Raw genomic sequence first — 22,558 nt, 5'->3', positions numbered from 1 at the left:
GGACTGTTGTTCCATTGCTACCATAACAAGTTACCACAGCGTACTTTATAACCAGTGATGAGATGAATAAATGCAAGTAAAAAGTCGCCAAAACACCTGAACAGACACCAGAGATTCTGGGCGACGTGAGTCCATGACAAGAACCCCGACACACCCCTCACTAGGGCTGCGTCAGAGCCGCGAGATCCGCTGCCCCTGGGTCGGCTGAAGGTGCAGCGACCACACGGAGTGACGCGGGGCTGGTGGGCGCAGAGCGGGCCAGCCGCTGCGGTAGACGGCTCAGCAGCTTCTTAAAACATTAACCACCACCCGCCCCTTCCTTACCACCCCTGGTATTTGCTCAAGAGAAATAAAAGCATGTCCATTCAGAGACTGCTTACCACATCTTTATTCACAGTAGCCAGAAACTGCAAACAATCTTAACGTCTGTTAAAATTCTCCATGCGGTGGAAAGCTGTTGGGCAGTGAAAAAGCACACACAACGTGGATGAATCTCTGAGTAATGTTAGACAAAACGTGTATGCTATGCGACTCCATTTATACAAAATTCCAGAAAACATAAACTATGCTGACCAAGTGGTTGCCTGGGGAAGGGGGTGGGAGGTAGCTTTATCCACACGGTCCTTGGGGTGGGGGGCCCATCTCCCACTGTGCCTGTGGCACCAGGCCCAGCTGTGTCCTCGAGTCACCTTAGGCCGGGTGACATGGGGGTGTGCGGTGATGTGGGCGCACAATGATGCTGCTTTGAGAGCACAGCGCAGCACTCGCCCACCCAGGCAAGTCCAGGGCCCACCGAGGATGGAGGGGCTGTTGCTGTGTCAGTCTGGAGACACAGCCTCCCTACCCCGAATCCCAGAAGGACCAGCAGAAGCTTCAGCAGAAGCATTGCAGATGCCCCTTTTACTAAAAACAATTGCACTTTAGATGAAGGGTGTCCCAAACCCTGTGAGTTCTGCCGAGTCCCCAGGCCCCTCCTCAGACTGGTGGACAGCCCCACCTGTGTGGGGCAGCGGCCCCAGGTCTGCTTCCATCAGGTCAGGGCAGCAGTAGAGCCGCCCGTGGTGGGACCCTGGGGTGCAGGTAACACGCATCCCAAGCACCACCTCTGTGCCACGGGCAGGCAGCGGTGGCTGGCGGTGCACACGTCACAGTGACAGGCCCCGCCCGGAGAGGCAAACCTTCCAGTGCAGCATTCCAAACGGCACCTTCGGGGCCCTGTGCTGACTGGGATCTATGCAAACAACTCAGACGAGCCTCTGGCCCAGAGCCGGGGAAGCAGACTCACAAGCAGGTTCGGGTGTTCAGGGAAGTCAGCGCCATGTGACACTAGGCCCTCACACGGCTGACCGAGGGCACGCAGTGCTGAGCCGCTGGGAAGTCTAAGGGACCACACACCACTGGGCCCTGAGTTAAGACCAACTGATGAGAAACTGCTTTCCCATCATCAGTGAGACAGGGATGTCCAGGGTCTGGGGAAGAGAAACAGAAGAAAACTTGGTCACTAAACACTTGGCAACAGAGGTGAGGCAGACAGGAGTCTGGACATGGGTGGGTGGTGGACACGGGGCCTTCCCGGCCCTGTAAGCTGCTCAGTGTGTTTCCCCCGCAGCGCCCTGGGCAGTGGCTGCCTTAGTTTGCTTTGGAAGTTAGCTGAGCTGCCCTTTACCCAGTGGCGGACACTGGACACGGGCAGAGGAAAGATACGGGCAGAGTACGAGGAAGCCGATCTTCCTGCTCCTCCCCTGAGGAGCCAGTTCCTTTCCGCCCCCTGTGAGGCCTGAGTGTCCTCCCCCTTCTGGACAGTGAGTCCTGTGATGCCAGCTCAACGGGCACCTCCTGCCCCCTCACGCACCCCCTGGGGACAGGCCCTCTGGCCCCAGATGTGGGCCCTCTTGCCTCAGTGTCAGGGCTGTAGGTGAAGTTAGAGACAGGAACGCCGTTGCAGAGGACCTGCTGGGGGGCCATGGCCACCCCAAGGACGATCACCTTCCTCAGCTGCAGGCTGGCCCCCTCGCTGCTCACACGCACCAACTGGTTCACGACAGTGTTCTGCACGGAGCAGAGACAGAGACAGAACACGGTCTGTGAGCACACGGCCTGGGGCAGGGAGCCCCACCGGCGGGACAGGGAGCCCCGCGGGGCCAGCGCTGCTAGACAGCAGACAGGGAGGGCAGCTCAGCAGCACGCCCACGCAGACAAAGCCCGGGCCACTGGCGCAGTGCGAGGGGCTCGGCCGAAGCGCTCAGTCCATGAGCCCCTCTCTCCGCCAGTTGGGCTGACCCAGGGACAGGGGTCCACCCCGGGACCCCAGGCCAGCGCCCCTCACCAAATCTGGATGGTCACCCCAAGATGGCCCCCAGCCTAGGCGGGCCCCAGGACTCACGTTTCCAGCCAGAAAGATGACCTGCGTGTAAGCCCCGCGCTCCAGCACCCCCAGGCTCTCCCCGTCGTCCCAGAACAGCTCCCCTCGGGCCTCCCCGCTCGGGGTCAGTGCCACGGCCAAGGCCATGGGCTGTTTGCGGGACTCTGTGGTTGTGAGGCCTGGGCCCTGGAGGACATGGCCCATGTCACTGTCCCCAGCCTGGTGGAGGCCCCCAGACCCAGGTGTGGGGAGCACTGGGCTGTGACAGCGTCGTGCTGCAAGAAACCAGGATCCGCAGGACAGCCTACAGCCGAGCAGCCTGGATGCCTGTGGTGACCACCCTGGCCCAGGTGGATCCCTCAGAGGACATAAGAGGCCCACAGAGGCTTGCTGATGGACTGTTTTCTGAGAATGGCCAGTGAAGCTGGCCTCCCCTCTGCCCACCCCAGCAGATATATCTGGCCTGGTTCATCCTCAACCCTCAGAACTATCATCTCTGCTTGGGGGCCTGAGGGTGGACTCCCAATTGAACAGAGGCACATGGGGGTCCCAGCAGCTCCAGTGCTGGACAGATGGGCTTGGGGGCCCGGCCCAGGTACCTGCATGGGGATGATGTGACCGGCCCGGACGTGGAGGTTGATGGTGTCCAGTGGGGCGGGTAGCATCACCCACTGCCCCTCACTGTGGATGATGGATGTTAGGGGTGCAGCGGGCGGAAGTGGATGGCTGCCAAAGGCCTGAGCTGGCACCTGGAGGGTTTGTCATGTCACAAAGGGTCCTGGGCAGTGCCAAGACCCTGCGCTGTTGTCGAGAGCCAAGGGTGGAGACCTGGCCACGCAGTGTGGACAGTGTGAGAGGCCTGAGATACAGCATGAGACACAGCACCAGGGCTCCAGTGGGGCAGGTCAGAGGACACAGGGAGGGGCAGGAGTTTGAGGGCATGAGAACTAGAGTCCAGGCTCAGCTAGGCAGCAAGTCAGCTTAGCCTCAGTTTCCCCATCTGAGAAATGGGTTCCTGCAAGGACTGCAGGGATGATGCTGGTGGAGCACCCAGGGGAGGCCCACGTGTAACCAGGTGGGACTCGACAAACGTGTGCCTTTTTCACCATCTGGCCCACACCAACAGAGCCAGAAGGAGGGCTCCCTCGGGCTCCCCAGTCCTCCCTGATTTCAGGGGCCCAAGACTCACCATCTGCAGGTCATACCACGTGCCTCGGGGGAAGTAGCCAGTGACCTCAACCTTCCCGGCCTCGAGGACTGGAGTGATGAGCAGAGCCTCCCCCCACAGGAGCTGGTGGTCCACGGTCCAGGTGCGGGGGTCTCTGGGGAACCTTCAAGCAGGAGGGACCAAGGCAAGGGGGAGGCTAGTGACCTCTGAGGGGACTCGGAAAGGAACCAGGGGACCCGGGGTTACATGCGGCAGAGCTGGTTCTGGCTGACTGAAGTCAAGGCAGAAGCCGAGAGCGACCCCGCCCGGGCCCGGCGTTCTGGCGCGATGCACTCACACCTGCCGTCTGCAAGCTGTGTCCTTGCCCACGTGTCTGCTTGGCTCTTAATATTGCTTTTACCCCTGGTCTGAGGTTCTGGGCATTTAGGGGGCGTGAGCACCACTTCATTGACAATGTTTTCTCCCTTTCATTCCCCTTGGCAACCTACGTTCAGAGCGGTTTTAATACTTTTCTGTTTATGTTCGGAGAAGTGTCACTTTTTTCCCCCTAAGTTACACCTCCTTCCCTTTGCTTTTTGCTTTTGACGCTTAGAAAGCCCTCTCCTGCCAGAGCATAGAGAAGCACTCACTTCCGTTTTCCTGTGGCATTCTCTCCAGCTTAATTTTTGACATTTAATTACTTAATCCATCTGGAATTTATGTTTGTGCCGCGTGAGGGGAAAATAAATTGATTTTTGCAAACAGCTAACTAATGACCTTACTACTGGAGAATCCTTAAGCCAATGATCTGAGGTGCCACTTGACGGCCGGTACAGTACTTCTTAGGTATACGACATCCTATTGGGGGCGTCTACTGGATTCTTCTGTGGTCTTGTTCTCTTAAGCCCCAAATGGACTCAATCATGGGAGTCTGCAAGTTGCTTGACCGTCTGGTAGGCCTGGTCTGTACTCAGTGTGCCTCAGCCTAGGTTTTCTTTATGGAGTGCCCCAAGTCGGGCTGGAATCTAAGGGGTGGGGACTGGGGGTGCAGTGGGCACCCCAGGGAGAGGGCCCAGGTTTTGCTTCAACCTCCTCCCTCTCTTGGTGCCTGGTACACCCCCTGTGGCAGGACGGCCACCCTGGGGTCAGGGGGCCCAAGGTTATCGCTCCCAACCCAGACACTCACTCCAGGAAGAGGGGCCGAGCCACGGTCTCGCCCCTGACGTGGGCCCCGTGGAACAGCGTGTAGAGGTGGGGCAGGAGCGCGTAGCGCAGGCCCAAGGCCTTCCTCATGGCTTGCTGCGCCGTCTCGCTGAACCTGTACGGCTCCTGCGGCTGCAGCGGTGGGTGGAGGGAGCAGAGGAAACACCTAGGATCTGGGGTCCAGGACCCTGAGGTCCCCCCACCCTGGAGACCGGGCACTTTTGGGCCTGTGTCAGGCTGGCTGGCACAGAAAGTGGGCGTTTCTCAGAGCACGGCCCGTGCCCTACCAGGCTGCTGAGGTCGTTGTGGTTCCGCATGAAGGGGTAGAAGGCCCCCAGCTGGGTCCAGCGCACGCACAGCTCCTCCGAGGTGTTGCCCAGGAAGCCGCAGACGTCCGCCCCCACCAGGGGCACCCCCACCAGATTGAAAAGCAGGATGGCTGGGAGGCAGAGTCAGACGGGTCTCAGGCTGCCACAGCCGGACCAGTCCAGAGCCAAGGAGACCGACAGTGTCTGCTGAGCTGGCTGGAGGCAAGGATCCCTCCCAACAGCCCTCCCACCAGGCCCCACCTTCCCCAGAGAGCTCAGCTCAGCAGACTCCCGGTGGCCTGAGGCTCTGCAGACGCTCCCACACAGAAGCAAAAGTCTATGAAAGCACATCCAGGCTGGGGCTTTGGCGGAGACTCTTTTTGGCTGTGGCCCAGGGGGTCACTTCTAACCCCTTCCCCAGGGCTCCCGAGCCCTCTCTGGGCCTAACACGTGTCTGCAGCATCAGAGCTCTCAGAACAAAAATCAAATTCCTCTTCGCAGGGTGGAGCCGGGCACTGAGATGAGGGGTGGGGGGTACCCTGACTGAGCTCGGATGCAGTTTCACACAGCCCAGGATGTGGTCACCAGAAGGGACATTCTGCTGGCAGACAGTAGCCAGCATGAAACGGAGATGGGAAGCTTTGGAAGAGGGGCACCACAGGTGAGCCCCTGCACAAGTGAGCCCCCCTGCATGGGTGCACAGGGCCCGGGGTGGGCCTCATGCCCCACAGGGTTTGGTGGTGGACCCCACGCCATTGCAGCATGTCTGAGGACCCAGCTCTGGGCAAACCTCCCCAGAGAGTGGCCCACGGTCCCCCTCACACCCCTCTTGACCGGTGCGCTCACCTGACACGGAGTAGGAGAGCTGCTCCCAGCTGCTCCACACGTCCCCTGTCCAGTGGCCAGCGAATCGGCCGTGGCCAGCAAAGGTTGAGCGAGAGATCACGAAGGGCCGCCTCCCCCGAGCCTTCACCAGGGCTCTGGGCGGAGCAGGGGGACAGGGCTGTGTGAGCGGGGGTCACCGGGAGCCCGGGGAAGCAGCAGGGTGGACGAGCTGGGGGCACGGAGCTAGCCGGCTGAGGCCGCCGCCAGTGTCTGCTGGGCAGTCAGCTCTGCCACTTGATGACACTCAGAGATGCATGTGTCACGGGAAGGACAAGCGTCCCTCGAGTCCCACGGGAGCCAGAGGTGCTGGTCAGCCCTGACCTTGCTGTCCAGGCACCACACCCTTCCTGAGGCACTAGGTGTGGAGCTGGGGGAGGGGGCTGGAGTGGCAGGGGACCTGGGGCCTCCTCTTCTCCTTCCCGTACCCAGCCCCTCACAGCACCTGGCCTGGAGCCCCTCACCTGTGGGAGGCGAAGGCCTCGGTCAGGCCATACAGGTTGTGCAGGTTGTAGTGCGTGGAGAGGAACTGCTGGCTGGAGGCGCAGATGGTGGCTGCCCGGAGGGTCCCGCCGACCACCCCTGGAGGAGAGGGGGCAGTTTCCTTGGAGCCTCTACCTGGAAGGCTGGTGCCCCTCACATTCTGGGAGCCCCTCTAGGATTTGAGGTGCGTCCCTGAAGTCTCCACTTTTCCAAGGACAGGACAAGGTGACGCTGCAGGCTGGCCCCTGCAGACCCCAGACCGCACATCCGCCTGCTCCTGAACCACTTCAAGTCTTGCCCTGTGCAGCTGCCAAAGTCTGAAATCCCCCCGGCCCCTCTTCCCCCGCAAAGGGTCTCGCCTCTGCTGCACGTGCCCGGTCAGCGTTGCGTGGCTGGGGTCTCCCCACCTGAACCTTACTCCTGGGGTTCCCCTCGCCTTTCCCGGGGTGGCTGCTGTCCACTGGCTTCTCAGAAACCACAGCTTTGAGCCTCCCAAACCAGAGAAGGGAAATCCCTTATTTGAGCCATTAAACCCTCAGCCGACTGGTGCTGGTGGGTGGGCAGGTGGGGCAGCTCACCTGGCACGTAGGGCGGGTTCTCCAGGTCACTGTTGGGGCAGCCGTCCACAGAGCCCCTCACGAAGTTGGATGGCTCGTTCATGTCCTGTGAGAGAGCCCCTGGGGGTGGGCGCCTGGCCTGGCACAGAGGGTGGGACTGGTCCCCGAGACCACAGGACACCCAGGGGCAGGGCCACACTCACAATCCACATGCCATCGAAGGGCACCTGGGCGTGGAACTCGCCCACCATGTCCTGCCACCAGCCTAGGGCCTCGGGGTTGGTGAAGTCGGGGAAGGCGGTGAGTCCGGGCCACACCTGGACGAGAGGCCAGAGGGGAGATGGAGGCCCGGGGCATTCCGGCCGTGGGCAGGGCCGCAGCCTCACTACCTCCCCGGCGATGGCGGACGGCGGAGGGGAGGAGCGGGGGGACACACTGCAGGGAAAACCTCATCAGAGGCCACTTTCAGGCGGGGGTCCGAGGCCCCAGAACCCCCTCCTCCTGGTTCGGGCCCAGCCTGGAGCGCAAGGCCTGGCCTCTGCCCGGGAGCTGTCGGGACGATGTGGAGGCCCCCAGGCCCCTGAGGGTCTGCAGAGCTCGTGCCCGAGCTGCCCGCGAACAAGGGTCCCTGGCAGAAGGCTTCGAAGTGGCGTTTCTGGTCCTTGTCACCCCCAGTGTGACCCCCTCTCAGCCCCACTGGCCGGAGACCCCTGCCCTCTCACCCTTGCCTCCAGGCCCCGCCGTACCTTCCCAATCAGAGGCTGCCCGGTCTCGTTGGTGATGAAGACCCCCCGCCGCAGGCCCTCGTCGTAGGGGCGGTAGGTCCCGGCAGGGCTGGAGCTGCTGATGGCAGGATCCTGGGGTGAGAGGGACCAGTCAGAACGGGAAGACAACGCCTGAAGCTTTGGCACCATCGCCAGGAAAACGCGGAAACGCTCTCAACAAATGTTAAATAGGCCAAGCGGCCATGCACGAGCCAGCCCGCTGGGTGTGGAGGTGCACGTGACCTCTCCCCTAGAGACTGGAGGCAGCAGGGGCGCCTGTGGCCAACGGGGGCACACCCGGATGCAAGCCGTGTTAAGGGTCTAGGGTTTCACAAACGTTCTACGGTGAGCATATACTTCACTTAGAAAAAAAAGGAAAAGGTTCCATCTGACCTCCCTGCTGAGTGCCCCTGGACGCTGCTGCCCTCAGAGGGGCTGTGAGGATGGAAATGACCATCAGCCTAACTCCAAACGCACTTCCTGTCCTGAGAGAGTATCCACGGTGGTGACCGTTTGGTCATCTCAGCCCCTACTCCCCACCTTCTCCTTCTCTGGCTGCAGGCTGGCCCGGCCACACCAGCCCCGGAATCGCTCGCACCCCCTCTGGCTGCGGGGACTGGCCCGGGGAACGAGCCTTTGAGCTGAGCTGCCCAGGCCCTGCCCTCCTTCCCACAAGACAGAGCTGACTGGGGGTGGGGGTGGGGGCAGGGCCAGCGGCCCCGGCACAAAGCTCCACGGGCCTTCCATGCTGACAGGTGTCAGCTGAGCAACGCCCCCACCCCCACAGCTTGCTCTAAGCTCTGCAAGTAACCTGCGGCTGGAGGGGTCCTGAGCAATGGACAGAGGTTTCCAGGGATATCCCCAGACGGCAGGGGCCAAATCTGTGAATCTGATGTTCCCTCGACATCGGAGACCCTCATAAATGTCCTCAGTGACCGCGGCTGGGATGAGACGATGCCACCCAGAGTTGGAGCTACCAGACACTGGGACCCTCTTCTTCCCAAAGAAGACGCTCCACGTGGCACGGGGTGGGAGGGACAGGGCACTCACGACGATCAGCATGTACCGCCGGCCGCCCTGGTGGAGCTCCTGCACCATGGCCGGGAAGTCCCCGAAGCCGTCCTTGTTGAAAGTGAAGTCCCTCCTGGCGTCCATGTAGTCCACGTCGTTCCACTGGACGTCCTGCAGCCACAGCACAGGAGCAGTCGGGGCCCAGGCTCGCTGGGCCCGGCCGGCCGCTGCCCCAGGCCCCTCCCCGGCACTCACCAGGGGGAAATGGGCCCTGGTCATGTTCTCCACAACCTGGCGGGTGATGGCGGTGGAGGAGTAGCCCCAGCGACACAGGTGGAAGCCCAGGCCCCAGTACGGCGGCATGAACGGGTGGCCTGGGAGCCAAAGGGACTGTGAGTGGACAGCAGGGGCCCGGGAGGACGGAGCCGGGCCAGGAAGCAGGCCTACCCACGATGTCCAGGTACTGCTGCACTGCGTTCTTGGGCTCCGGGCCCAGGAAGACGTACAAGTCCAGAATCCCGCCTGTCGACCTCCAGCTGAGGGCTGGGCTTGGCTGCAGGACCACGTCTGGGGGAAGCAGCCCCAAGACTCTGAGACACATACTCGCCCCCTCCCCTTCCCCCACCCCCACGGCCTTCGGAGCTGCATCAATGGGCCAAAGCACCACTGGACAGGTGGGGTCCTCCCACAGGGAGCTTGGGGGCCCTGGGGAAGTCACTCTGAGCCCAGCTTGCTGAGGGACTTGGAGCAGGACAGGAGGAGGCTGAGCAGCTAGGCCCAAGAACCCTCTTTCTGGCCTTGGCCTGGCCCTGGGAAGAAGTCCCAGAGCCCACTTCAGGGGCACTGAAGGACAGAGCTGGCAGAGGCCACAACCCACTGGTCATTTCTCAGAAGAGTGAACGAGCCCAGACCCGCCTGCCTCTTCCTCTATCTTCAGCCTGTTGGGCAGGTAGAGAGCTCCACCTCCCTCTATGAAGGAGGGGGTGCAGTCACACCAGGGAAACCCTGGCAGGGGGCTCAGAAGCAGAACTGGCTGGGGGACATGGGGGACCCCGGTGCCAGCTGGCTTACCCATGGCATTGCTGTTCAGCAGGAAGACCCCGTGAGCTGACCCGTCGTCCTCCAGCACCAGGTAGAAAGGGTGGGACCCGTACAGGTTCACATCAGGCTGGGACACAGCGGACATCCGGCTTTAGTTCCCGGCCCATGCGGCCCCTCTGATCCCAGGCCCCGCCCTAGCTGCCCCTTTACCACGGGGGCGATGTCCCGATTCCAGAGGGTGACCTTGGTCCAGTTGGTGCTGAGCATCAGGGGCCCGAGGTGTTCGGCAAGGCCTGTGATGTGCTGGGATGGCAGGGAGGTGGACAGCTGCAGAAACTGGTCGGCAAAGAACAGGGGAGCCACGGTGGTGTTCAGCCTGCCGGGAAGAGACGAGAGGCCAATGGCCCCAGGAGCCCTCACCGTGCGCAGACACTGGGTAGGGGCTGCCTGAAACCCTCCTAGTCCTGGGAGTCGTGGCCCCGAGCACCTCCCGAGAGGGCCAGACTGCTCCTGACTCCGTGGAGCTGCCCAGCCAGGGGCTGCTGGGGAGCCTCGAAGCTCCCCCTCCGCCTGGAAGACAAGTCACGGCTAACTTCACGGGATGGGCTCCAGCACCACCCACCCACACCGGGCGGGACTCTGCTCACCTGCGTGCGGGTGTGTTTTCAAGACCAAGACCTGATAAATGCTTAGAAACTTCTCTCAGAACTCTGCCTGAAGGTCAGCTTCCCAGGCCGCCCCGCTGCGCCTGCACAGCCCGTTTCTGCCCTGGCACTGCCCTGCCGTGGGCTCGAGCTGCCGCTCCCTGCTGGCTCAGCCCCAGGAGCAGGTCCATCAGGCCCAGCCAAGAAGTGGACGGTGACAAAAGCAAGAAATGCACTTCAGAAGGCCAGATCTCTGAAGATCAGGGCCCATTCAAGTTCCCTCCTTTCAAGTGTGTGGCTGAGCTCAGTGCAAAGCAGGGCCTTGTCGGTCGGCACACATTTAGGTAGGACCCTGTGGGTGAAGTGCACGGGGTGCGTCCTGGGAAATGGCCTTGCACAGTCCAGCGTCAAGGCCAGGCAGCCGCAGAAGAACCGCTGGCCCTGCGGCTGGGGGAACTGGGCCGCTTCTGGGCCCGAGACACACCCAACACTCGGACTCACAGCCACGGCACTGGAGTCTAAGAGATGCTTCCTGCATCCAGTACCTGGGGGGTGGGCGGAGGGGGAGGCGAGGGCGAGACCAAGCACGGCCCTGTTCTCTCCACGAATATCCGCCAGGCCCTGCTGCAGGTCAGAACTGCTCTAGGAGCTGGCGGCTCAGGAGGGAACAGCAGATGGCAGCCCTGATCCAAGCAAGGGTAAGATCCCACAGGGGACAAACCCTACAGGGACACGGAGCAGAGTGGCCAATAGCATGGACGCTGGCTCTGGCTCTCTCACTGCCAGCAAGGGTCTGGCCTCTCTCTGCCTCTGCTCTCCAGCCTGTAAAGTGGGGATGAAACAGCACCTACATCCGAGGCGTCGTGGGGGTTAGAAGGGTGAATAGCCATGGTGCCTGGTATGCTGGATGTGTGACACGTGGTAAGTCATAAATGAGGATAAAGCAGGGTAAGGTGCTGCCCGGGGTTGGGGAGCACTCTAGGCTGAGCCAGGGGTCCTCGGCCCAGCTCTGCTGACGTTCTGCTGACCGCTCCGTGTTCTGGGCTGTCCTGCGCACTGTGGGGTGTTGAGTGGCATCCCTGTGCCCTCACCCCCAGTACTGACATTCTATATGTCTCCAGCTGTTGTCGAATGTCCCCCAGGGGAAAATCACCCCAAGGGGAACCCTGGGCTAGATGGTTGCAGGGGCCCCTGAGGGCTCCAGTTGGAGGGAGCAGTGAGCACCACGACCCAGGGGTCAGGAACACCAGAGTGGCCAGAGGGGGAGGTGGACCACCATGGGGTCAGAGATGACGTTCTCCAGCTCCCTGACCCTCCCACCAGGTGGAGGGCACAGAGACCAGGGCACTCACAGCACCCGTCCATCCAGCTTCCGCCGCACGACCACCCCAAAGGGCTCCTCCGAGAACGCCACACTGTAGAGCGTGGACGGCGCCCGGCTGTGGACACGCGGGGTCTCCAAGGGCACTTCGTAGCGCCTGTTGGCGGGATCTTTGATCTGGAAGATGAGAGCAGTGTTGTCACGAGGCCCTTGGTGGCCGGCCATCCCTGCACACCTGCCCACTCTGTCCTTCACCCTCCAGAGGAGCGAGGGGTCAGTTCAGGTCCCAGCATGGCTGCATGCAGCGTGTGCGCGTGGATGGACTGGTCAACATCCCTGAGCCTGCGTCCTTATCTACAGAGCCAGAAGCGCACCCCCTGTGGGCTGCCAGGTAAGATACAGAACGCCCAGGAAATCTGTATAAGTATTTCTTCAGTGTAAGTATGTCTCAGATACTGTGTGGGACATACTCACACTAACGCCACCCCCAATTCCTTAGTTATGCAGAGTTCAAATCCGTGCTGGTATTTGCTGACCCTGGCAATGCTCTTCTGCCTGGCACACCTTGTCACAGGGGGAGTGACAAAACATAACTAGAGCACCCAACCCTCGTCTGGTGCACAGTCATCACTCAGGAATCCCGGGCTGTCGTCAATGACTTTGTTAAGCTAACGGAGTCGCACTGCGCCGCGTGCTGCAGGCTCTCACACTCGGCTGACGAGTTTTTACTGAGCACCTGCTCCAGGCACTGTCCAGTGTCTCTCCCCTTGCTGGTCTCGGTTGGGATGTCACTTCCTGGGGGAGACCTAACCTCCTACCCCCACATCCTGAGCCCTGCCCTCCAGAGCAAGTTCTGGAACTTTCTAGTCACTGTCCTAGTGACCCCTGTCCCCTGAGTGTGTGTCTGCTCACACCCGGACCCCAGGGGAGGGCACCACACACATCTGTGCGTGAGCAAACACCCGGTAGAGCCCGTCTTCACCCACGGCCCACGCTCTCTGCGCCCCCCCCCCCCCGCCCACCGTGAGGTGGAGCCGGCTCTCCGTCTCCATCAGCACATCCAGCCGTAAGGTCATGATGTCCTTGGGGAAGAAGGTCGGGGTGGTGCGCGTCAGGGTGGCTGTGTAGCCCGTCTCCGTGGTGGTCAGGTTCTCCAGCTTGTAACTGGGGTAGCCGGAAGGGAAGAAGCACCAGGGCTGCCCCATCTGGGCCCCGGGAGGCCGCTGCCTCGCGGGCACGTAGCAGCAGCCCCGGGCCTCGCACTGCTCCCGGGTGATGGCCTTGTCTGGGGCACAGTCGAAGCGGCCAGCGGGGGGCAGGTCACACCGTGTGGGCGCTGCCCTGGGGCTGCCTTGGTGCCCTGGGGCGGGCCGGGGCCCTAGGCCACTGGCTCCCAGCTGGCGAGCTTGGTACATCTCCTCAGGTGCTCGGGAGAAGCTGCACAGCTCTCGGGGGGCCACTGCGAAGCTGTACAGCAGGATGTGCCCCAGGAGGACCAAGGAGGCAAGGGCGCAGACCCCCTGCAGGGTGTGGGAGCAGGACGGCCACCTCATGTCTGGGTGCTGTGGGCAGCGGGTCCTGGAGGCCTGCAGACAGGAACCAGGCTCAATGGGATGGCAGGAGGGGTGGCTGGGGCCTCGGGGGCCTCTCAAAGCAGCTTCCAGACAGGAACCTGTGGCCCATGGACAGCCCCCAGGGCGGAGGTGAGGTCTGCTGAAGAAGCAGGGCCGACGTGGGGGAGGGAAGAAAAAGGAAAAAGAGAAAAGTCCCAAACAGGGTAGTGGCAGTGGATTTGAAATCTTTAGATATGTCCCAAACAAAACACATTTAGAACGTCTGTAAAAATGACTTAATAACGCACAAAGACCCACGGGACAGGCTGACAAGCGGAACGAACAAGCTCCGACAGTAGAGGGAGTAAGTCCCGCCCCTGTGTGGAGGCTGTGGCCCAGGTGACTACGTCCTGGCCAGTGGGGCGGAAGCGCAGCCCGCTCCGTGCCTCTCCGGCTGACGGGGATGTGGACATAGCCTGTGATGGGTCTCAGCCACTGCAGCCCGGGGGCCTACTCGTGGATGGCCCCAGGACTGGCCCCTGCGGTCAAGTGGGGGAGACACCTGTCACGCGGGTCTGGTTCGGGGTCTCTGTCGCAGCAGCTGCACCGGAGCCTCACCTGGTGACTCCCGTGCCAGGGCTGTTACCACCTGTGCTGTGCTCACCTGCACGTTCTAAATACTTTATAGGGAACACTGTTGGTCCAGCTCCTCCAAGGAGCAGCAGACATCCACATGGGACTAAACATGTGCGGATTTTACTAGAGGAGTCCTTTTTATGTCTGAGAGGAAATGGGGAGGTTGCCGGGGAGGGCTGGGAGAGCCATCACACCCACGCAAGTCTGACCTCCCTCCCCGGGAGGGCGGTGGGTCCAAGAAGCGCTGCAGACAGCTGTGCAGGTTAAGGAAGTCTGGGCAAGGCCACAGGGCTGGGGGGTCCTTGAGCCAAAAGCTGGCAGTTAGAGGGGTCTCAGTCTCCCAGAAGCAGCCGGCCCTAGGATTATGGCTGGGAGGCAGCCTGGCTTCGCAGGAGATGCAGTGATGGACTTCTGGGAACAGCAGCCGAGCCTCTGTCTGTGGCAGGAGGTCTGTGAATTCTTTCAGCCGCCAGAAACATGCAAGTATTGGGAAAAAGTCACATGCCACGGGGAAGTGGGCCCAGGTCACCGAGACAGTCTAAGTCTCTCACAGACACGGCCTGGCTAGTGTGGGTCCCTGGTACGTTAGGTGCAAGAGTGAATTGTTTTTATTCATGACACTGTAACACCAAAAGTGTGGGGATTTTCCACAGCAATCAATTCCCCCATTCTCCAGACACCAGCCAGGTGCCCAGCAATTCAGTTCTGACACCAACTCCCAGCGTTAAGTTAGCGCAGACCTCACAGGTGGCGGGCTCAGGCCCCCAAGACCCCCCCCCCCCAATTCAGACACTAATCACAAGCCCCAGGTTGTCGCTGGCACTTCTGACTAAGAGGCTATAAATTCCAGGATTCACACAACACCGCTCACCTTCTCAAGTTCAACAACTGGCTTGAACAACTCACAGAAAGCAAGAAAGCGCTTTACTATTATCTGTTTATTATAAAGGACACAACCTAGGAAATCCAGACGGCACGGTACGGAGAGGGTATGCAGAGCTCCCACGCCCTCTCCGGGCCGGCTGCCCTCCGAGCACAAATGTGTTTACCAGCTTGGAAGCCCTCCAAACCCCAGCCAGTTTAGGGTCATCATGTAGGCACGACTGATGACATCATTGACCGCCGGTGATTAGCTCAATTAGATTATCAGTGTCCTGGCTCCATCTGATCATGCTGCCTACATCTGACTTTGTGATCATGATGGTTCAGACACTGGGGAACTCAGTGTAGTCCAGGGGTCCTTGCTCCGGAGCCCTTGGGCAATTCCCATGGCCCTTCCCACCCAGACTTCAGAAGCCGCAGAGGTGGCCAGGGGCACGGCCAGGGGGGCAGCCAGGGCAGCATCACAACCCCCCACCCCGCTCCCATTTTACGGACAGTGGAGAGAGCCGCCCTCAGAGCGCTCGACAACTTAGAAAATGGGGAAGAACTGAAGGTCAGTAGGGCAAGAGGCGCTGCTGACCCGGAGAGCCTGTCCCTGCGCTTTCAGGGAAATGGCTCGGACCCGCCGCTCCCCAGGCCGGGGGGGAGGGGTTGGTGCAGACACGCCGCGAGCAAAGCCCAGCTCCACGCTGGGAGAGGGGAGTAAAGGGTTCGTAACTTCCTGTGCCTCAGCCTCCTCCCTGTGAACGGGGACAAGCGCAGCCTCCCTCGCCCAGCTCGAGGGAACAGTGGAGCTTCCGGGGTCCCCGTCGTTACCGCTGCCCACCGCCGCGCGCGGCCCCCGGAACGAAGCGCTCAACTCCCCCAAAAGGAAACCTCTGACGACCAATCAATAGACAGATCGACCCCTCCCCGCTGGGCGGCACGACTGCCCCGACCCGCCAAGCCTCCGGTCTGCGGGGCTGCAGCGGACCTCCCGAGCCCCCGGCGCGCGCTGGGACCACCCGCAGCCGGGCCCGCTCACCTCCGCGCACGCGCGCTGGGCCTGCAGCGGCTCCCCCGGGATCCCTCGCGGGCTGGCGCGGCGGCGGCGGCGGCGGCGGGTCACGTGACAGGTCGCCGCGCAGGCGCCCTTGGTGAGGTGCGCCCTCTGGTGGCGGGGCGCGTCGGGACGTCCTCGCGCTCAGGGGCCTCGGCGCGGCGGCAACGTGCTGCGGAAGCGCTCAGGGGAGAGGCCGGGCCTTTTGGGGTCCGGGAGGGGCGCGCCCTCCTCCTTCCTCGTCCCGCCACCCTCGGCTTCATGGAGCCCCTCAGGCAGGCCCCAAGGCCAGACTGCGAATCTCGCCAGGAGGGCGGGCGCAGGTGTTCAGCACCCAGACGGCGAAAGTAGCGACCATCTGGAAGCAACTTACACTTATTCCGAAAAGGAAGACATTGTCATAACCCGTAAGACCGACTGTTGTGAAAACTGTCGGTGACAAGGGGCTTTCCGCACACTGAGAAAGGGCGTGTGCTAAGATGAGGAAGCTGTCCAAAGCGAACTGCAAAAGCCGAAGCCTGTGACCCTGTCAGGCGGGACCGCGCGCAGAGAGCGCCGAGCGCCGCGTCAGAGCCCGACAGCCCCCCAGTTCCCGGACCCCCTCCCGCAACCCCCAGGCAGGGACGGAGTAAATGTTTGTGTGCATTAAAAAAAAAAAAAATCCCTGGGCTGGGATCGGGGGCTTCCCCGCCCCTTTGTGGTTCCTGTAGTTCTGAAATGTTTTACAATAAATACGCTTCTTTCATATTCAGAAAAAAAATCTATTTTCCTGCTGAAAAATGTGAAATTATTTTGTAGAACATTTTCCCTTTCAGCTGCAGAGAAGCCACAAGGTAGCAGGTACTCAGGAATCAGTGGGCGAAGGAGCCCTCGGGTGGACAAGGGCTGTGGGACAAGGGGACAGGCCAGGAGGGGGCTCATGTTCATGTGGCTGGACACTCTTATCTCGGATGTCAGGCCTCCACCGACACAGCCCGGGGGTCATGTCCCTTTGGACTTACTCCTGTGAGCTGTGAATCTGGATTTAACTGGAGCTGGGAGTGGGTGCCGGAGCAGAGACCTGGGTTTCCAGTTTTACTCGGACCAGTAAGCCATTGGAACATGGGTTTGCCTTCACAGGCACTGCTTTTGCAAATGAAAGCCGCACCTAAATGTAACTGGAAATGTTGGGAGCTGACTTGGTTTACACTGCTGGGTGGCTAAAGATACAATTCCTATAGTGCTGGCCGTCTATTTCTCTTAAGCCGTGTCGTTCTTGGAGGGTAGAGGTGGCTTCTGGTGATACAGAAAGATTCGAGGTCCCTGATAAGACACAGAGGGCTGGACTTGGGGGCCGGGAGGTGGGCTTCAGGCGGCTCTCTAGGGCCAAGGTGACTCCAGCCTGTTGCTGATGGAACGGCTGACTTTGAGCAGGGCCTCCTGGAACTGGGGGTACTCGTCCTTCACATGGTGGAGGATGGCGTTGATGCTGGCCAGCCGGTGGTCCAGACGCTTGAGCTCAGCCAGCAGCATTGGCTTGTTGCGGAGCAGGAACACGTACCGCCCATCCTTCACGGCCTCCAGATGCTTAACGCGCGTCTGCAGGGCCACGAGCGTGGAAAGGTTCTTGGGTGAGACGAGAGACCCCATGTCAGGTCATGCACATTAAAAAGAGGACACCCACTGGCCCTGCAGGAACTCAGACTTGAGCACGAGCCAGCGGGCGGCTGTGCTGGTGCGGGAACTCAGGCCGACGGTGCTCGGTCTACAAACCACATCCGGGGTGGAGCCTGGGCCCTCACGCACTGTCTAACCGCCAGGTGCCAGGCCCAGCACCCCCCTTTAAATATCCCCCCATCTCGGCTGATCGGGCAGCCCTGCTTGCCTCCTCTTTTCTGCTCAAACCAATCCAGCAGGAAATTCCACTGGGGCAAATTTGAAATTATGTGCGGAATCTGATGGCTTCTCACTAGCTTGAGGCTGCCCTGGTCTGTGCGCCCCCGTCTTCCTTAAGTACCAGGATGGCCTCAAACAGGCTCCTGTGTCCACCCCTGGCCCTTCCATTCTGCACTCAGCATCAGAGCCGAGTGATTCCGCTAAGCCCAAGTTACTCCCCTCCTGAACCCCCTCCCTGAGGGAGAAACCCAGGTCATGCTGGTGTCCCCCAAAGCCCTGCAGGCCTGGGAGCGCTCCCTGCTGGCCCCTGGCTGGCCCTTGGGCAGGCTCTAGCCCCTGCTGTACCCCACTACCCCTCAGCCTGGGGCGGCTTGCTCCCTCACCCCCGAAGTCTTGACTCAGAGGTCATTTCCTCCGTGTGGCCGTCCCAGACCACCCTACTTACAAGCGCTGTCCCCACCACCTGATGTCCCTTCTCTGCTTCATTTTTCTCCAGAGTATCTATCACCATCGGATACAGGGTCTCTTTTTTCTTATTAAGTTTGTGTATCATCTGTTCTCCCACCCTCAGAAGGTCGCCTCCAGGAGGACAGGGATTGTCGCCTTTTCTGTTCTGCTCTGCAGCCCTGGTGCCCAGGACAGTGCTGGCCGGTGGAGCCACGTGGGGTGGACGGAAGCAGCAGGCAGTGCTGGGATCTGCCCAGGCTTAGCGCCTGTAGCTCCAGTGGCCCTGGGGACTTGCCTACCTGCTGCTTGAGGGCCGCCAGCCTCTCCAGGTCGGCTTCGAGCTCGTCCCCCTCGGACTGCATCCTCGACAGCTGCTCCTGTTTCTCCAGGAGGGAGTCGCTCACGCTTTTCTGAGTTTCCTCCAGTTCCAGGATGGTTTGGCTGCACTCCTCGGTGGCCTGGGGGGTAGACAGGAGCCTCCTGGGACCCTGCCCCCTTGCTCTTCAGCAGACAAGAGAAGCGTCAGGCCGGAAGGGCCCACAGCCCTCTGTGCACACAATACGAGAGGGTTCCCAAAGAGGGGGTGCAGGAGAGTGTCATGGGGTGGGGAGCCCTAGAGGACCCTCGTAGGGGCGGGACAGAGAGGAGCCCTCAGCCAAGCTGGGCCGAGGAGGCCCCCGGGGGAGCCAGGAGGAGTGGAGAGGGACGGATGCCAGGAGAGGCCAACGTGGCAGAGAAATGCACAAACCAAGACCAGAAAAGGCCGCTGCCCTGCACCTCCAATGGCCACACCCCGGGTAACGTCCAAACAAGCAGTTGGGTCAAGTCCGTCTTTTTCGGCTACCCTTTCCTCATACAGGGCTCCCCCTATAGGGGCCACCCAACACTCTCCACTCAGCCCTCTGCGGGACCCTGCGAGGTGAGGGTCCGTGTCACGGGTCAGTAAGCCGAGGCACAGGGAGCTCGGACGACGCGCCTGAGCCTCGGGCTGGAACCCCCGCGGTGGATTCTGTCTCACGTGACCCTCACCACTCTGGGAGGGGGTTACTGCTCCCACTTCCACTGGCAGATGAGGAGATGTGGGCGTGGAAGGTTCCACACACCCCAGAGGCCACATAGCGGTCAGCGGGGCTGAAGGAGGTCTGAGCCCAGAGCCCAGCCTGGTGATCGCTAAGGGGGACAGCACTGCAGCCATATGGCTGGTCCCCTCCCAGGGCAGGGCCCACGTCACGTGCTTGGTTGACGTGGCCTGGGGGACGGGGACACGGGCTTGAGAGGGTGCCCTCCCCGTTCTCATCGGCCTGTCCCCAGCACCCACTGGGGGCAGTGACATGGGGCTCACGCCCTTCCCTGATGCCACCTCTGTTGGCAGAAAGGGGCCGGAACAGGACAGCCTCCAGCCCTGAGCTGCAGCCCACCCCACCCCGTGCAGACCTCCTGTTAAACCCACGGCAAGCTCCCAGAGCAAGGCCCTGCCAGCAGGCCGTTAGGGGCGCTCGTGGCCCCTCATCTTGACCCAGAGCCGGCACGTGGTGCATGCGGCTCGGGCTTTGTCCCCAGCACAGAAGAAAGCAGCTTGTCTGATTCCAAAGCTGAGCTCCTTCCATCCCCCTAACCCCCCACTGTCACCTTTCAGTCCCCAACACAGCAGCTGTGACTATAGCTCTGGGAATGAGGGGCAGAAAGAAAGGTGGTGAGGCAGGTAGGGTGGGGAGGAGAGACTGAAATCGCAGCCCAGGTGGGGGCAGGTGCATCCGAAAGATGGCCCTGGCCAGTGATGCCCGGCACGCCTGGCGGCGGGGCTGGTGACACACGCTGACCATCTGTGGGCAGGTGGCCCAGGGCGCAGTCCTTTCCCCAAGGCTCGGCTCCCCTACCTTGCGAATGTCCCTGATCTTCCGCCGCAGCTCGGTCTGCTTGTGGTGGAAGTCCGTCCGGGTGAGCAGCTTCTTGTCCAACTTGCACTGCCCCTCGGCCCGGGTGGAGATGGTTTCTCTGCGGGCGACAGCCAGCTCCATGTCCCGGATCATCTTCTCCTGCTGCTTCAGGAGCTGCCCGTGCTTGACCTGGGGCATGGGGCAGAGGGGCCGGTCGGCAGTCAGGACCACGCTAGACAGGAGAGGGGCCAGTGCCACACCCGGCCAACATCTGACGGCACCCGCAGGGAACCCACAAGGGTGATGCCCCAGGGTACAAAGGAGTCTGGGGACTTTGTCACTTGATCAGAATGATTTAAGAGCCATATAAAGAACACCCGGCAAACAGGGGACACTGAGAGACATCAGAGGTGGGGAGACATGAGGACTAAGCGCAGCCCAGGGAGGGGTCCTGGAGCAGAAGAAGGACATCAGCCAAAAAAACGGTGAACTCGGGTTAGAGTCTGTAGTTTGGTTAACCGCATTGCACCGAGGTTAATCTCCTCGCTGGGAAAAATGTACCGTGTTCTGTGAGATGGTGGCATGAAGGGTCTGTGGGGCCTGGAGCTGGGGCTTGGGTTGTTGGGGGAGATGGGCTTTGAGGGGCACGAGGGAGGCTTCTGCTGAGGGATAAGTCTACCAAAACACGTGCAAGAGCCGGATGCTGAAAGCTGAAAACACTGAGGAGGGAAGCCAAGCAAGACCCAGGGGAGAGACAGATGCCTGCTCACGGACTGGAACGGGCAACACAGCTAAGGTTCCTTCTGGAGCGATCTGCAGACTCCATGCCAGTCGTGAGCCAAGCAGGGATTTTCAGAGACTGACAAGCTGATTCTCAAATTTTTATGGAACTGGGACGGAACAGGCTTTTGGACCAGAGGAACACAGCACAGAGCCCAGAGACAGACCCACGAAAACAAATATGGTCAACTGCCTTCCACAAGGATGTCACTGTAACATTGTTTATGGTGACAGAACACCACCACACTGGAAACAATCTGAATCTTCATTAACCCTAGAACGTTTCAGTGAATTATGTTACATCCATAGTGTATTCCGCAACGCTTACAGAATGAGTTAATGTCCATATTACTTTTCTAAATACAAGTTGCTAAGTTATATGTACTATTTTTCAAGGAAAACCAAACCAAACCAAACCACAACAGGAGGGAGGGAGGAGGCAGCCCTGTCTGTGTGTGCGGGTGCGTGTGCGTGTGCGTGTGCGTGTGCGTGTGCATGTGTGTGTAAGCTCTGTGGTGCAGGGTCTGATCTGCTGCGGCAACACATGTGGCTTCTGTGGTTTGAAAAATCAGTTAAATGGAGCGTTTTTCAAACTTATCAGCAGCATAAGCATTTGATTTTCTCTGGATGCCACAGCCAGTGGGGTTATTACTAACCATGGCATCTACAAGAGATGTCACATCCTTGAAGCCCAGAATCTTTGGCTCAGTGACAGCCTGTGATTTAATTACTGGCCTTTTTTTTTTTTTTTAAGGTGGTGAAGTCCAGCTAAAACGACAGCGGAGAGAAAAACACAGCTCGGAGGGGCAAGGTGGGGTGTTCTTTGACTCCTGTCACTGGTGAGGCTTTTTGGTCCAGTGGTGGGGTACACCTCACAATTCGGTCGTGGGGCTGGGGGAGTCACAGCCAGCATTTAAAAATATCAGAGGGCACTGGTTACACGGAGCGAGGGTGAAGCGGTGCCTGGCGAGCGCTCAGCAGGCAGCTGTGCATGCTGCGGTTGTTGCTTCGGGGCAGCAAGAACAAGAGCCGGACAGACCCTGACGTGGGAGGCCAGCCGGGGCAACAGCGCATGTCCTGGTGCCTGGGCTGCAGGCTGCCGTGCGGGAGGGGCTTCCTCCCTGGGGCCCCAAGCCCCCAGCCCCCCACACCGCCCTCCCCCCACCCACCTTCATCCTTTGGACTTCAGCCTTCATGGCCCGGATCTCCGTCTGGCCCGTCTCAGAATCCACTGAGGCACGCATCTCTTTTGCCAGTTGGATTTTTTTCTCCCAAAGCATGATCTGGTGCCTTTGAGGGCAGGAGAGGCAGTGTGGGAGCTGGAGGAGGACAGGCTTTCTTTCTGCTGCTCCCGTGGGCGCTGTGTGCTGTGCCTGGGACTGGTTCTCCGCTTGAGGGGCCGTGTCTGTGGTGGGTTGACGGAGACCCTCCCCTGTCCCTCCACGAGGGGTGCCCTCGCCTGGCAGGTGGCACCATTAATTTGCAGGCAGGAAGGCATGGGCTTAAATGGAATCAAATGTCCCTCATTCTGGGACCAGAGGGTCAACTCAACCCCAGGGCCCAAAACCCTCACCCAGAGAGAGAGAAGCAGATATGTAACTTTCGGAGAAGCTGAGAAAAGCAAATACAAATGATAGGAGTTGACATTAAAAAAAGGGAAAAAACCCCAATAGACCAAGACCCTGAAAGCTATTAAAATGTTAGCAAAGATACATGCCCCCTGCTGTGGTCTGAATGCCCGTGTCC

The 22,558-nt window shown here is 60.6% G+C and overlaps 2 protein-coding genes across 4 annotated transcripts in view; both read right to left on the bottom strand.

Annotated features, from left to right (window-relative positions):
• Window positions 1-370: 370 nt before the first annotated feature.
• Window positions 371-15,956, bottom strand: GAA (alpha glucosidase). The gene is made up of 20 exons (XM_074343874.1): window positions 15,819-15,956; window positions 12,746-13,433; window positions 11,755-11,900; window positions 9,969-10,134; window positions 9,789-9,885; window positions 9,165-9,284; window positions 8,973-9,091; window positions 8,757-8,888; window positions 7,689-7,799; window positions 7,146-7,259; window positions 6,964-7,048; window positions 6,367-6,484; window positions 5,867-6,000; window positions 5,000-5,151; window positions 4,696-4,844; window positions 3,552-3,693; window positions 2,962-3,111; window positions 2,384-2,548; window positions 1,897-2,049; window positions 371-1,469 (listed from the first exon to the last, which is right to left on the bottom strand). The coding sequence occupies exons 2-20, from the start codon at window positions 13,274-13,276 to the stop codon at window positions 1,410-1,412; spliced, it is 2,844 nt and encodes a 947-aa protein (XP_074199975.1). The 5' UTR covers window positions 13,277-13,433; window positions 15,819-15,956; the 3' UTR covers window positions 371-1,409.
• A 601-nt stretch (window positions 15,957-16,557) lies between these two features.
• Window positions 16,558-22,558, bottom strand: part of CCDC40 (coiled-coil domain 40 molecular ruler complex subunit) — a 36,310-nt gene continuing 30,309 nt past the window's right edge. The window contains exons 18-21 of one of the 3 annotated variants that reach the window (XM_074343850.1): window positions 21,982-22,102; window positions 20,033-20,221; window positions 18,455-18,613; window positions 16,558-17,438 (exon numbers count right to left, since the gene is read on the bottom strand). In XM_074343850.1, the coding sequence (XP_074199951.1) occupies window positions 17,193-17,438; window positions 18,455-18,613; window positions 20,033-20,221; window positions 21,982-22,102 (715 nt within the window). In that variant the 3' untranslated portion in view covers window positions 16,558-17,192. Of the gene's footprint in view, window positions 17,439-18,454; window positions 18,657-20,032; window positions 20,222-21,981; window positions 22,103-22,558 lie in introns of all 3 variants that reach the window. The other 2 variants (XM_074343852.1, XM_074343851.1) reach the window with 2 other exon arrangements.

Source organism: Camelus bactrianus, chromosome 16 (genome assembly GCF_048773025.1).
Source record: "Camelus bactrianus isolate YW-2024 breed Bactrian camel chromosome 16, ASM4877302v1, whole genome shotgun sequence".
NCBI lineage: Eukaryota > Metazoa > Chordata > Mammalia > Artiodactyla > Camelidae > Camelus > Camelus bactrianus.
Note: the sequence above shows the minus strand (reverse complement) of the source record. Positions and strands in the feature narration are given on the sequence as shown.

Coding starts and splice junctions, on each gene's coding strand:
- GAA (XM_074343874.1), bottom strand. CDS start 13,276: ATGAGGTGGCCGTCCTGCTCCCACACCCTGCAGGGGGTCTGCGCCCTT. Junction 7,260..7,688: donor GGCAGCCTCTGATTGGGAAG/GTACGGCGGGGC, acceptor CCTCTCGTCCAG/GTGTGGCCCGGACTCACCGC. Junction 1,470..1,896: donor CCTACAGCCCTGACACTGAG/GCAAGAGGGCCC, acceptor TCTCTTCCCCAG/ACCCTGGACATCCCTGTCTC.